The sequence below is a fragment of the Phascolarctos cinereus genome, unplaced genomic scaffold, assembly GCF_003287225.1.
Source record: "Phascolarctos cinereus isolate Bilbo 61053 unplaced genomic scaffold, phaCin_HiC Scaffold_9;HRSCAF=440, whole genome shotgun sequence".
NCBI classification, from domain to species: Eukaryota; Metazoa; Chordata; class Mammalia; order Diprotodontia; family Phascolarctidae; genus Phascolarctos; species Phascolarctos cinereus.
The window spans coordinates 204,396,376-204,411,309 of record NW_027556402.1 but is presented as its reverse complement, the minus strand read 5'-3'; the positions used below and the strand labels follow the sequence as shown (position 1 = coordinate 204,411,309).

Here is a 14,934-nt window from a genome sequence, read left to right as displayed (position 1 = left end):
GGGCAGCCATCCAGGAAAAGACAGGAGCTGGGGAGCTGGGAGGAGCTGGGAGGGGCAATGGACTGGAAGAGACAAAAGCATTCCTGATACCGAGTGCTGAAGGGACACGGTCTAGCAGATTATTTAGGCAGCCAGAAGATGAATGACGGCTGACATTTATATAGTGTTTTGAGATGTACAAAATGTTTTCTTTTATTTTATTTGATCCTTATAATGGCCCTATCAAGTTTATAGCCTCAGAATCTGTAACAGTGCCTTGTACACAATAGGCACTTAATAAATACTGAATGGAATTTTACAAATGAGGAAATGGAAGCTCAGAGAGGTTAAGTGACTTGCCTAGTAAGCATCAGAAGCAGAATTCAAACCCAGGTCAGACTCCAAGGCCAGAAATCTTTCAACAGCACCATGCCTCTTGGCAGAAAGCTCCTTTGCACTTGTGCCCATAATTATCTTAAATAAAGAAGAAATTGCTGGTTTTTACCCTATAGAGCATGGTACTATAAAATAGTTTATCTTCATTGTTTTTTATGATATGTATATATACACGTGTATTTTATATTCCTGTTATCATTCTTCACTATTACCAGGGATGTATGTATCAGGAAATTCTGAAATGAATCATTATACAATAATAATACCTGTAACTCTGTACATTTTAAACATTATTTGAATGAAAGTAAAACATCTGTTCCCTGTACAGAATTGCCAATGTCATTCCCTTTTGGCTCCACCATTCTGAAAGTTAGAAGCAAGGCCCAGAGTGGGAAGAGTAAGGAGAAAGCTCTCTCTACTGCTCACTTTGGAGGTGGGGTGGGGGGTGGGGCAGTATGGAACATAAAGTCCCAGGCATTAATACAATAAGGTAGAGAATGTTAATTTTCTTTTTTTTTTTCTTTAAGCCAAGGTGGCAAAGTTTATTGTTACGCTTTTCAGTGGGCAAGGATTCTTAAAGGATCCTGTGAGAATGTTAATTTTCTTAAAAGGAAACCCAAAGAATATAAGGTAGCTAAACCTGGCAGAAGAAAAGTCAGGTTGATATGTGTAGATGCAGTAACTGGGTATTCAAGCCTTGTTCTTGGTACCCATCCCCATGAATTTCAAGTCCACCATCTTCCTCATCTACTTGGCAAATACCAAGCTGAAAATCCCCCCCAGCCATAAAACCTGGAGACCACATCCCAGTGAAAGCCCCCATGGAAGATGGCTAGGTGTACTCCTACAGTCTCAGAAATCACCACAGAATCTGATGTCTGCCAAAGACCACTCAGAGCGGCAGATGTCATCCTTCAGCCATTCTGTACATTTCTGGACCACCAGTTCCATTAAGGGTTACTGGTCCAGGCTGTAGGAGAATCATGAGACCCAGCATCTTTCCAAATCTGCAGAGAGGTGTTATCAAGTCTTCTCCAGGAAGCAGAGCAAGAAAGAACACACAAGTTGGGGGGGGGGGGCAGGTAATGAGTTGCATCTGAATCAGCTATAATAACCTAGATTTGAGGCCTTCTCCCAGCTGGTCCCCACACAGCCACAACCAGCTGGACAGACAACGGAATGGGACATCTGACCTTTCTGAGATGGCCTGACCACAAAAGACATAAATCAGCAGACTGCCCATAAAGTCTAGCCATCCTGACGCCTGAGTTGGAGTAACTAAGCAGTACCTCAGGGAGTGACCTGCTAGGTGACCTACTTGTTTATGTCTGTCTGGCTTGTGTGCATGGGTGTGCATGTTTACAGAAGTATGATACAGCACAAAGAAAGAAATCTTAAGGAATCTTAACTTAGCTGCATGTGACTTTGGGCAAGCTCTCTAGGCCTCAGTTTCCTCATCTGTAAAATGAGGGGATTTGACTAGATGAGCTAGAACATCCCTTCCAGCTTTAAATCCTATGATCCTAAGATCTCTAGGAGGAGTACTCACTTCAGGCAGAAATTCTAAATCTACATTCTCAGAGATACTAGTTTGTTTTTGGAGACTATGAACTGCATGAGGGGCCCATGGATTTAAGGTGAGGGCCACTCAAACCTGTTTCCTGTTGCTGATTCCTTCTTGGGTCCTTTTCCATTCCTCCCATTCTTCTTTCCTTCTTCCCTCCTTCCTCCTGTTCTTCCTTCCTTCCTTCCTTCTTTCTTTCCTTTCTTCCTTCTCTCTCCACCAATGCTTCCATAGGATCTGACCCATAGTGAGGTGCTCCTCCCTCCCTCTTCCCTCCATTTTCAGCCTCTACCCTCTCTCATCCTACCTCTTTTGGTGGAACTCTTAGGATGGACTGGCCCAATCACACAGCAGCCTGAGAATACGGGGCCGTGGGGTATAGGCTGTTTGCCCTGGCTCTGCCCGTGTAATCCAACAAGATTATCCCAAGCCTCCCCTCAGAACAACAAACAGACTGAATAAATAGCGCAGGAGCCAGGCTGGGCTGCGGCAGAAGCAGGCTGCTCTGATGCCCAGGGGCCTCAGCTTGCTCCTTCATACAACAGTGCCAGCCTAGGAGAGAGGCCGAAATGCCTGTGCAAACAACGTGCAGAGCTGAGACAACTAAGCAGCTACTGACGTCAAAAAGGAACAGCCCATCAATGAGTGTTTATTAAGAGCCTGTTATGTGCCAGGCGATGTGCTAGTTATAGAAGATACAAAACCCAAAATGAAACAGGCCTGCCCTCAAGAAACTTACATTTTAACACAGCTACTAAGGGAGGAAAGGTTTCCTTGGCTTGGGTTGCCGGGATTCACTTGCTACGGGGGCCTGGGTCCACTTGATTCAATTCCACGTAACAAACATGGACCCAGTAGCTTCAAGGCACTGGAGTTGCTGTTCAGCAGGCTCGCTGCTGGAACATCGCCCCTGGCACATATGTGGATCTGGAAGAAGACAATGGAGCTATGCAAAGCTCCATGGGATTCTTCGGCTATAGCTGAGAGCAACCCAGGAGCTTTATTCTGTCTGCCTCCCTCCTGAAAGGGAGCCTGGTCAGGCACATCCTTTTGCTGTTCAAAGCACCTGCACACATTTTAAAAATGTTTTATTTATGCCTTTTGTTTTCATATCACAGTTGTTTCTTACCATTCCCTCTCCCCCCTCTCCCCATGAATCTTTCCTTGCAAGTTATGGAAAATGAAACATTCCACACCCATAGTCCCCACTTCTCTACTGGAAGGAGAAAGAACACCAGTCCTTTTATATAAACCTCACAACAGTCATTCATTCATTCATTCATTTATTCAATAACCATGTATGAAATGCCTACTATGCATCGGGCACTCTGCTAGGTGGTGGGGATGCAAAGATAAAATCTAAACCACACTCTCAAAAGACCCAAACATTCTACTGGGGGGGAGATAACAAATACTTGTTCATTCATTTCTGACTCTTTGTGACCCAATTTGGAGTTTTCTCAGCAAAGATACTGGAATGGTTTGTTATTTCCTTCTCCAGCTCATTTTATAGATGAGGAAACTGAGGCAAACAGGGTTAAGCAACTTGCCCAGGGCCACACAGCTAGTAAGTATTGAAGGCTGGATTTGAACTCAGGTCCTCCTGACTCCAGGCCTGGTGCACTCTCCACTGTGCCACCTAGCTGCCCACAAACAACAACTACAGAGATAGATCAAGAAGAGAAGGTGTTGTCTTAATTGTTGGAGGGAGTTTCCTTATTTAGAGATTTCCCTGTGCTAAAATAAAAAATCATGAGTTCAGTCCTATTTCTATATATTAAATAAAAGGTGGGTTTCTGTTTGTTGCTTTGCAGGCAGAGGTGGAGGGCTGGGGGCAAGCGCTAGCAACTAGACTCTATAAAATAAACAGGGCATATGTCTGTCTAATGGGGCTCCGTGAAACAACAGAAAGAGCTCTGACTTTGAAGTGGGAGGATCTGGGTTCAAATCACCCCTCTGATGCTTACTACCTGAATGATCTTGGGCAATTCACTGACTGACTCTCCCTAGGCCTCAGTTTCCCCATCTGTAAAATGAGGGGTCCCTTCTAGCTACAGAGGCCCAGACTTGCCCAGGGTCACACAGCTGGAAGGGACCTCAGACATCCATCCCCCTCTCCTGAAGTATGAATCCTCATGTCAGCCTTTCCAACAAATGGACGTTCACCCCTAATTGAAGATCTCTTAGTGAAAGGGACTAGAATCTTGGAGCCTGACCCATCGGCCATTGCAGGGTTCCCCTCCATCTCAGTCAATGCACAAGGTGACACCTGCATCAGATCCACTTTCTATCCTAACCTTCTTCCTTAAACCTCAAAGGGCATTTGGTTTACACCTCTCATATAATATTAGAGTTATGTTTGTGTCTAACCCTTTTTTACTACTGTACTGCAAGTTGCACGGAGTCAGGGACTTTGTGCACTCCTTCTCCCAAGCCTTTGCATACAAGAAGCACTTAAAACATGCTTGTTAAATGAAATACTTGTTTGATTCCTCTTAGCCGGCTTAGCATGAATGGCTGCCCCCTGGTGGGAGCAGAGGTTGGGGTGGCGCCTATACCAGAGGCCTCTCACAGCTATGGGTTTTTTTCAGAGATCTCTGACCTGTGCACTCAGATTTCCTTGGCAACAGTTGCCCTGAATGATTGATGAATTAATGGATCACGGACAGACTAATGAACTGAGGAGAAGAAAATGCTGCAAGGGACAGGCGCTCTGTTAGGGAACATTTGTTTTTTGGTGGGTAATAGTTCTCTCTCCTGCTCATTTGGCGGTACATACAGACCAGAAGGGCAGATGACTTTATAAGGGGCTCAGTGGAGACCTTCATTCTCTTGAAGCAAAGAGCTGAGCTTTCCCAGCCTCTCCCTTTCCACCGGGTGTGGGTGTGCACAACACACCAAGGCAATCCCAGCATCAGCAATTGTCCCAAGGCAGGGTATAGGCCGCAGAACATCAGAGCTGGAAAGGACCTTAGAGATAGACCAACTGATCTCACTCCCCATTTTACAGATGGAGAGACTTAAGTCCAGAGAAGAAAAAATCGATTCATCCAAGATCACAAGGCCACTCAAGAATGGACCAGTGTTTGAATTTATGTCCCAGAGACAAGGCAGACAGTACCTGGTGTCCCATAGCAGCACCGACTCAAAGCTTTCCTGCAGAGGGAGGGATTCTGAAAGGTGCTGTCCAAGCAACTCACTGGAATTTGCTTGCTGGCATCATCCATTCTGCTCCCTTCCCACACACATCCCTGCCCCAAATAATTGGGGGGGGGGGGTGTATACACACATATGTGTGTATATTTACATATGTGTATACATAAGTGTATAAATTGTATCTTGATGGTACAAAGTGAGTTTCTTGAGGGCAGCAACTGTTTCATTTTGGTTTTTTCATCCCCTACACTCAGCACAGTTCATAGCATATAGTAGGAGCTTAATAAATGCCTTTGATGATTGATTGGCATTAAAGCATGTACCTGGAACATATGTGAACACATACAGAATGGACACTGCCTTCTTGAGACTTCCAGAGAGAGGGGTTCCTCTGTGGCAATCTGAAGAAACACCTTGATGCTGGGACACAAAATGAAAAAGAAAATTGGGCAACTACCCTGTTCATCTCCACAGTGTGGAAACCAAAGTCAGATGTTTTAAAACCTCCAAATGAAGCCTCAGTTATGTATCACTTGAATGACAAATGTAATGTCTGAGTTTCATTAGGGCAGATGCTTGACCACACCAGATTTAAACCAGAAGGATGAAGTCTAACTTGATGTTTGTAAGTCATGCCCCCTCCTCTCTGGGCCTCAGTTTCCTCATCTGTAAAATTAGGAAGTTGGATTAGATACTCTCTAAAGTTTTTTCTAGCTCTGACATTCTGTGATCCTAAGTCCTCATAATTAGCCTGAAATCTCCATGTCCTCTGGCCTGGGGAAATTTCTAGAGGAGAGAGGTTCTGATATAAGGTTTGAAATCTTCTGACTTAATTTAAGTAGATGAGAAATGCTACTATTCACGATGAACCAAATTATCTCTGAAGACTGTGGAGAAGCCCTGGTGCTGTCAGTCTGCTTCAGGCCTTCCACCAAGAGAGGAAGTCTGCAGAGCCCCAGGGCAGGCAAAGACAGGTAAGTGCTGGAAGGCGAACACTGCAGATCAATGCCAATCACCGGGCAATCCCTGGGCCATGTGGAGTCTGGCACCCACCTGGAGCTGGTCCACAGCAAATGCAGAGCTATGGCATGGAGTGATGATTCCAGCCCATTTCAGGCACTGATTTACAGGTCTGCAGCCTCTTGCCCCACTCTACTCAAATCATACCACATAGATGCCCTCTGCAAGTAGTCTAAGTATCATCCTTCAGGGCCAACCCCAGCCCCTTAGACCTAGAAAGTGCCTACATCAGAACAGAAGAGGATCTTAAGAGATGACAGCCTACACTTAACATTATGCTAAGGTCTTTTACATCCCATAACTCTGTATTGTACATTTTCCCCAGCTCTAAAATGGGGATAATACCCTATCTACCTCCTAGGGTTGGTTGTGAAGATCAAATGAGGTAATACATGCAAAGCGCTTAGCATAGTGCCTGGCATATCGGAGATGCTAGATAAATGCTAGCTATTATTGCTGTTAGGGCAGCTAGGTGGCACAGTGGATAGAGTGCTGGACCTGGTATCAGGAATACTCCTCTTCCTGAGTTCAAATCTAGCCTCAGACACTTACTGTGTGACCCTAGGACAGTCACTTAACCCTGTTTGCCTCAGTTTCATCCTCTGTTAAATGGTGAACCACTCCAGTATCTTTGCCAAGAAAAGTCCAAATGGGGTCTCGAAGAGTCACAAACAACTGAAAAATGACTCAACAACATTATTGTTGTTATAGTGGTAGATTCTGGAAGAGTTATTATCCTCATTTTACGGATGATACGCCACTCAATGATTTTCTCAAGATCACACAATGTGGTGGATTTGAAATTGGAACTCTGGTGTCTTCACTCCAAGTTGCTTTCTCTTTAGCCTAATCCCCTCATTTTACAGATTTGGCTGGTGAAAGTGCCAGCAGCCCTGGCCCCCACGGCATGATTCTTCCTAATCTTCCTAATCCATACCTTCAGTTCTGACTATGCAAAATTCTAGGAGATAAGGACTAGTGGGGTTTTTTTTTTTGGGGGGGAGTAAGGGTGGAAAGGATGAAGGGCTGGTCAGAGAGGAGAATGGGGGAGGTGGAGCAGCTTTAAGCATCCTTGAATATTCTGAATTCATAGAGGCTTGCCTGGGTTGGGAGCAAGAATGAGGAAGATTCACCAGGATCCTCCAAGAACAGGATTCCATCAAAGTCTAGGAGTCAAACCTAGGCCATCTTCCCTTTGTTTCCAAGAGTTCCCTATATCCGGAGCTGGCCCAGGTTTGAGGTAGGGACCTTGACTAGAGTGAGTACCAGGATATTTCTACTGGGATGGACTTGAGTAATAGAGAAGAGTCAGGGTTTGAGGGTGGGTAAGGAGCAGGGCTGAGTCAGCCTTGTTACAGGCGCCCATCTCCTTAGTACCCCCCCCCCGTCCTCCTTCTGACTGAAGAGGGTAAAGGGTGGACAGAAGAGAGCTCCTCCTAGATTCTCTATTTAAGGAAGAGGCCTGGGGGCAGACAACTCATCATTTCCCACCTGGCTTCAGGACTTCATCATGCCCTGGCACCTGGCAACCTTCCTCCCCTTCTCCTCCCTTCTTTTCAGCTTCTTTTTACATGGTACTTTCTCCCATTGGATCACGACCTCCTTGAAGCCAGGGACTACCTTTGGTCTTTCTTTGTATCCTCAGATCTTAGTGTAGTGTCTGGGAAGTAGCGGGTGCTTTTTTTTTTGTTTTGTTTAGGCAATTGGGGTTAAGTGACTTGCCCAGGGTCACACAGCTACTAAGTGCCAAGTGTCTGAGGCCAGATTTGAACTCAGGTCCTCCTGACTTCAGGGCCGGTGCTCTATCCACTGCACCACCTAGCTGCCCCTGTAGTGGGTGATTAATAAATGCTTAATGACTGGCTGACTGATTGCAGTCCTGGTTTCTCGTACCCATGACCTGATACTTGGACTTCTCCATTGTCCAAGCTCAGAGGTGGAGCAAACCAGCAGAGCGACCACTCAGCCTTCAGTCACTTGTTAACGGAGTATCCTCAAGAAGCTATTTGAAGGTCAAAGTATTTGAAGTCAAGGCTTTGCTATTTACTCTTTGTGCACCTGCTGCAAGTCAATTGCCCTCTCTGGGCCTGTTTCCTCCCCGGTAAATCAAGGCAGTCATACTCAATGGTCTCTCCCATCTCTTCCAGCTCTAAATCCTAATCTACAGGAAAAAAAGAAAACATCCCAGAAAGGAGAGCAAAGCCTTTGTCCCTCCCATACTTCTCTGGGCCTCCTGCCTGGACAATCTAGCGCTGCACGGAACATTTTAGGAATGGCTCAAAATCAGGGCATTCACAATGGGGGTGGTTGAACTGTTCTGCTAGCTTGTGACAGTGTGTCCTAGGCCCTGGCTGCGGGGTGTCAGGTGAGGTTAACCGTTTGGAAAGGGAATAGATTGTAAGGAAGGATGGTTATGGTGTATGTACTGGGGACCATTAAGAAGAGGTTTGGGGGCAGCTAAGTGGTGCAGTGGATAGAGCACCGACCTTGGAGTCAGGAGGGCCTGAGTTCAAATCCAGCCTCAGATACTTAACACTTACTAGCTGTGTGACCCTGGGTAAGTAAGTCATTTAACCCCATTGCCTAGCCAAAAAAAAAAAAAAAAAGAGGTTTGGGCTCACTGAGATAATACATTCACAAGGGCCCCTCTCCAATATAACCACATATTAACATATAATGTCAAAATAATAAACTTACCACTAAAACAAAGAAAAGGTTTAAAATGAGACAATTCTCGTCTTCCATTAAGGAAGTGTGGTGTGTTTTTTTTCTCTTTAAAAGCAAAAATCTAACTTTGAGGTCCAGAGGCAGCTGGCTTTTTGTCATTATGTTAATCTGCTTGTGTTAGGAACTGGGAGGAGAGGGGGAGTTCTGTTTCAAGGGCCATTGTCTTGGCTTTTCTTGAGTCATTGAGCCCTGGGAAACAATTCAGCTCTCACTTTCACAAAATCCTTTGGGGGTTTGCTCGGAAAGGGGGAGAGGGGAGCAAACACCATGGGAACCAGGATGCCACTGGATCACAGAGCCTGGGATATAATTTATCTTCAGAAAATCCTTCTGGGATTTGTAAGGAAAGGGTGGGATTGAGAGAGCAAACCCCATGGGAACCAGAGATGCTACCAGCCCACGAGTGGGGATGACCCAAACCATTCTCCTTCTGGGAAGAATGTATGGACACAGCTAACTGATCTTTCTAGAGGGCTAGAATAACCAGATCATAGATAGCCTTATGCTTCCCCAGATGTAGCCATAGCCTGACATCTGGGCCTATAGGCCCACTCCTCTCAGCTCTTTCTCTCCTAAACAATTAGAGCACTTGTCAGTGTTTAGCCTGGCAGTTAGAACCCTATCCAGCCTTCCTCAGTCCCAGATCAACCCTTCCACCCCACTCCCAAACCTGGGAAAAGGATTGCTCCTCAGCGTCCATATACTTGGCCGTCTGTTGATCTCACCACCTCCCCCAATTCATACATGCTTTCAAACCCACACTCATATACTCCCTTTCCTACTGTCCTACTCCCACCCTCTCCCACTGCATAGACACTGATAAAGGGAAGCCAAGAGACCCAAGGACATGCTCCATCGCTGTCTCTTCCTTATTGTATTGTAATCAGGGAGTGTCTGTCTTCCCATCATCTCTGCATAGGCCAATGAAGGCTTTTGTGTCGATATTTATTCCATATATGGGGCAGGCTCAGCTGGATTGCAGTGAGGGACTATAGTCATAAGTATAAACTTTCATAGGCAGGTATCAGTGGGAGTGCCTGTCAATGCAGTGTGACAAAGAGCATGAGAAGGTTGGTATGAGTGTGCCAGTGCCCAGTAACAAAACAACACAGAAGTAATTCTGAGTGTGCTGGTGGTATAACAAAAGATGAGAGAGTATAAATGTTTGTGTCAATACATCATAGTCAAAAAGGTCTATGTCTGAGTATAAGACTGCCCCAAAAGGGGGGGGGGGGAGAGAGAGAGAGAGAGAGAGAGAGAGAGAGAGAGAGAGAGAGAGAGAGAGAGAGAGAGAATGCTTGTATCAATTGTTCAGAAGAAAATAAATACAGGCCATGGGTGTTCAAATTGGCCCCCCCTTACCTCCCAGAGCTTGCTTCATAACGAAGTCCATGGCGATGGCTTTGATCCCGTATGAGGCTGGTTCAGACTTTACATGCAAGTTTCACAGGTCACTGGTCCTGGATTGTACCCTGTGGGGAGAAAGGGAGGAGACCATCAAAAAAGAAAGGGCATGAGTGGCGTGGGAGTACCAGCTTTTCTTTCTTCCTTAGGGCCCTGGGCTCTATATTTGAGGTGATGGTACAAACCTACAATTGGGGTGACAGCTCTTCTTTTCCCTCTCCACTTTGGCAGGGAGGGGAGGGAGTCTAGTTAGCCAGTGATTACACAGTAATATGAGTAAAGGGCAAAACTTGTCACACCGTTTCTGATTGGCTCAGAAGTCACCTAGAATTGTCGAATGGACAATTTACAGTACTGGAGAAGAACTCTTCAGGGACCATAAAGGATTTGAAACCTCTGGATCTAAAAGGATTTACATGGAGCCAAGCTAGATCTGGGAAGCCAAAATTCAATAGAATAGCCTGGGAATTTTAAGGGCTACCTAGTCTGGGATGGAATGGATTTCTTTTTTTTTCGGGGGGGGGGAAACGAGGTTATGATCTTATTGTTATAGAAACCTCTTTCCATCTATGATTTTTTAAAGAGTTGCCCAAGACACTAAGATATTAAAGGATTTGCCCACAGCTACACAGTTAGCGTGAGCCAGACGAGAATCCACACCTTTTCCGTGGCCAAGTTAATAAAATATCCACTACACCATCTTGCCTTTATATGCCCATCTAATGATATACCCTTGCTATTCTTCAATCTGTTTACTCTCTTTTCCCCTGTGAACAAACCTTAGAAAACTCACTACTGGAGTATGTATCACAAAGGGACAAAGGAAAAGAGGGAGTAGATCTCAGGATTGCTATTCAGTGATCTAAGCAGCAGCCGAAAGGCAGAAGTAATTAGGAATTAGGCCAATTAGGGAATATCCGACCTGAGTTTAGAAAGCCCAGTAAGGTTTAGAGGTTGCAAAGAAGTAACAAGAGGGATCCTAAGGTGAAAGGAGAGGGCGGAGGAGGGAACAGTAAAGGTTCAGAAAATAAAGAAAGGATAAAGCCCCGGAGTTAAGGACAAAGGTCAACTAGCTTCCACTTGATTAACTGACCCAGACGAAGCTGGGAAGTAAAACGTCCAGCTTGAGATCCTATCCCTCCGGCTCCGTCACTAAGTGAACGAACAGGCTCAGTGACAAGGTAGAGAGCAGTCAGTCAGCCACTGGTTGGCCACTGGGGTCGCTGTTTGTTGCGGGTTGGAGAGCAGGTTAAGGCATTGACTTAATTTTAACATACTAATTTGTCTCTATGGGCTTGGACAAGTCAGAGAGGTGGGTGTCAATGACAGGCTCTGGTTTGGGGAATCAGAAAGAAGAGGTCACTAGGGATTAGGGGTTTCTCTACCTATGGGGTGCAGTATCTAAGGATCATAGGATCATAGATTTAGATACTTTGGAGGTCATCTGCCAAATTCCTCATTTTGCAGAAAATTATACTGAGACTGAAAGAAGTTAATTCACGTGCCCAAGGTCAAGTAGGTGGTAAGTGGAAGAGTCAGAATTCAAACCACGTTCCTCTGACTCCAAATCCAGAGTCCTGGGGCAGAGTGGAAGGAATCACTCGACGAACTCTGGTTTGGGGCTAGGGAAGAAGAGGTCACTAACCAGCCTCTGGTTTGAAGGGAGTAGGCAGAAGAGGACAGTGGGCCCAGGTTTGGTGGGGAGGGGTGAGAGGATTGCGGGCACTCACGAGTTCTGGTTTGGGTGATTAGAAAGGAGGAGTGAGTAGAGAAAGGATCAGTAGTGGCGGCCGGTGGAAGAAGGGTATTCTGAGAAGTCCTGGGAGGGGCGGGACTAGTGGAGAGGCGGGAGGGGGGCTTCTCAGTGCTGCAGAAAACTACCCGCAAGATCGGGTTCATCGAATGTCAATTTTCTTGAAAGGCCCTTTGGCTTCAGATGCAAGTGTTCTGTCCGGGTTAATTGATTAGGGAATTGAACTGGGGGAGGAAACTTTGGGGCGGGGGCTGGGCAGGGAGCGAGGAGCGCGCGCCCGCTTGGCAGAGGCGGCAGCGAGCAGGGAGGAAGTGCCGAAAGGGGCGTTTGAAGGTGACTCGCGCTGCGCTTGGGGAAACGCAGCGGGTTCCGGAAGCTCTAGGGTCGTTCAGTCTCCAGGGCGATCTGCGGAGCCGAGTTAGGGGCAAGGGCTGGGGCAGGCCCCAGGCCCGAGTACCAGGACTGGTGGACCGCACACGTTGGAGACCCTCTCCCCCAAACGTGGGCGTTAGAGTCCTGGGAAGTACGGACTCCCAGTAGCCACGCCCAGGCGTCCCCTCCACTGAAGCTCCCTGCCTCACTCTGGGGTTGTGTGCTGGAAAAGGAGGAAGCATAGGGAGTTGGGGGCGCAATACTGGGGTCTGCATCCTCCCGGGTCCGCGGGGGTGGGGTCATGGAATCCCAACACCTTCGAGTTTAGTCTCTGCAGCCAAGTCTCTGCAGACTTGGGTCCCTACCCCTCCCCTGCTCTGACCCTGCCTTTATCCTGACGCTGTTCCAAACTCTCTTCCCAACCAACTCTTCCTTGACCCTGCTCCTAAATGGTCCCCGTCCTTGTGTCCCTGCCTCTATCCAACCTGGCTGGCAGACCCGTGTGTGCTTGGGGCATGGAAGTACTACTAGGGTGGCTTCCCTCCTGCAGACTCCCCTAAGAGAGAGGAAAGAAGGAAGGGGAGATTGGCTGAACGTGGGCCCCCCTTGCAGTCGCATCCCCACACCAGCCAACATAGAACCGCGGGGACAGAAGCGGACCGCAGCTCGCTCTGGCTCACGCTCGCGCACACGCACGCGCACTGTAGAGGCACACGTGCGCGCGCACACACAGACGCGTGCCCTATGCTGCAGTCCAGTATTTTTCTTCCCAAACTTCTCCGATCCCGCTGCTTTCATGTCCTCCGGGGAGCAGAGAAACCCGCGAATAGCCACCTCCAGAGCTCTCGACTGAGCTTCTCGGCCCAGGAACTGGGGATCTGCTTTGGCACAAACGACCCCCGACCCCCCTCCCCAATAAAAATAAAAAACAAAAACATGCTGACCAAACAGACCAAACCAGAAAGGACTCGCTCATATTTCGCTCAGCATATTTCCCCCACCTTCTACCCCCCCTCCTCACTCTATGTTCTCCCGGGCAGACTTGGAGCAGGACGAGGGGACCCTCTGGGTGCAAGCAGGGAGGGATATAGGTATGGGGGACTTCGATAGAGGAGAAGGAGCTCGGGCTGCAGAGGACCCTAGTGAAGCGGCCAGGACCACAGGGGGTGTGCATAGAGGGGACCCCCTGAACGGGTGATGAAAAGACAGAAGGACTAGAGGTAGGGAAGGCAGTGAGCAAAGGTAATCACGGTACTGAGAGTAAGAGCAGAGTGAACCCAGGACACAGGGGTAGTGAGGAGAGCGGTCGCAGGATACTGGGGCACGGGAAGAGTGGATCTCTGGTGGGCAGACGAGGTGGACGTGCAAGGGAAGTAGGTAGGGTGGTCCCTTGGAAGAACGAACCCCGGGTGCAGAGGGCGCTGAAAGAGGGGATCCAAGATACAGGCGATGTGGGCGAAGCTCACGCTGGGTTGGGGGAAGCACAAGCAGAGCAGATCTTAGGTATGGACAAGGCGGGGAAGAGAGGACCTCAGGTTCTGGAGAGCAGTCAGAGAGGACCCAGAGTACAGGGGCGCGGGTAAAGGAAATCCCAGGACGGGGGGGGGAAAGCTGGGCTTCCTCAGGCTCCAGAATTCAGCACCATGGCCAGCGGACAGCTCCCGAAGGTGGAAGGAGAGACAGGGAATAAACAGGGAAAGTCGGTTACCTTCCCGGGCGGTGCTGGGGGCTCCTTGTGGGTCTTGTCAGTGACGGAGCTTTCTCCGGGGAGCCGGGTCCATGTGGTGTCTCCCAAGCCGCAGCCGATGCTGAAGGGCGTTCGGGGAAGGAGCAGTCACATGAAGTTATCGCCCTCCTTCCTCCCGCGTCCGAGCATGACAGGAAGGGAGGAGGGGCCGGGGAGGGGACAACGAGGGAGAGGGAAAGACACGGAGAGAAAGGGAGAAAAGAAGCACATGTAGAGCAAAAGAGGAGAAGAGACACAAAGACAAAAAGAGAAAAAAGAAAGAAGAGATATATTACGAGGAAAAACAGGAGGGACACAGGACAGAGAAGGGAGTAAGGAGGAAAAGACAGAAGGGGAAACTAACAGAGAAAAAGAAAGATATAGCTAGAGAGTCGAATCATATTTCAGAGAGGGGGTGAACACAAAAACCCTTGGAGGCATATGGAAAAACAGGAGAGGCAGATTGAAAGAAATGAAGGAGAGAATGAAAGAAAATTGTGAGGGAAGACAGAAAAAGAAGAAAAAGAAGCAGTCAGAGAAAGGAAAGAAGACAGTGAGGAGAGAAAAGGGAGAAAGAGACAGAAACAAAGCAGAGAAAGCCAACTGAGGAAAGAGGAAACACTGAGGAGAGAAGAAGAAAAGGAGAGAACAAGAGATAGAAATGGAAAGTATTTTATCTCTCTGGGCTCCAGTTCCCTAAAATGTATAATGAGGGGGTTGGGCTGGATAACCTCTAAGGTCCCTTTCAGCTCTAAATCTATTCTTTGATCTATGAGGAGACAGAAATCAGGAGCAGAAATCTTGCCACTTTCACTGCTCCCTTCAAGGAGTTATAAC

The 14,934-nt window shown here is 47.5% G+C and overlaps 1 protein-coding gene across 1 annotated transcript in view; it reads right to left on the bottom strand.

The window, feature by feature from the left end:
- CPLX1 (complexin 1) overlaps positions 1-14,261 on the bottom strand; it is a 110,539-nt gene extending 96,278 nt beyond the window's left edge. The window contains exons 1-2 of the mRNA XM_021005527.2: positions 14,080-14,261; positions 10,205-10,314 (exon numbers count right to left, since the gene is read on the bottom strand). Of these exons, the coding sequence (XP_020861186.1) occupies positions 10,205-10,235 (31 nt within the window). The 5' untranslated portion in view covers positions 10,236-10,314; positions 14,080-14,261. The remainder of the gene's footprint in view (positions 1-10,204; positions 10,315-14,079) is intronic.
- Positions 14,262-14,934: the final 673 nt, after the last annotated feature.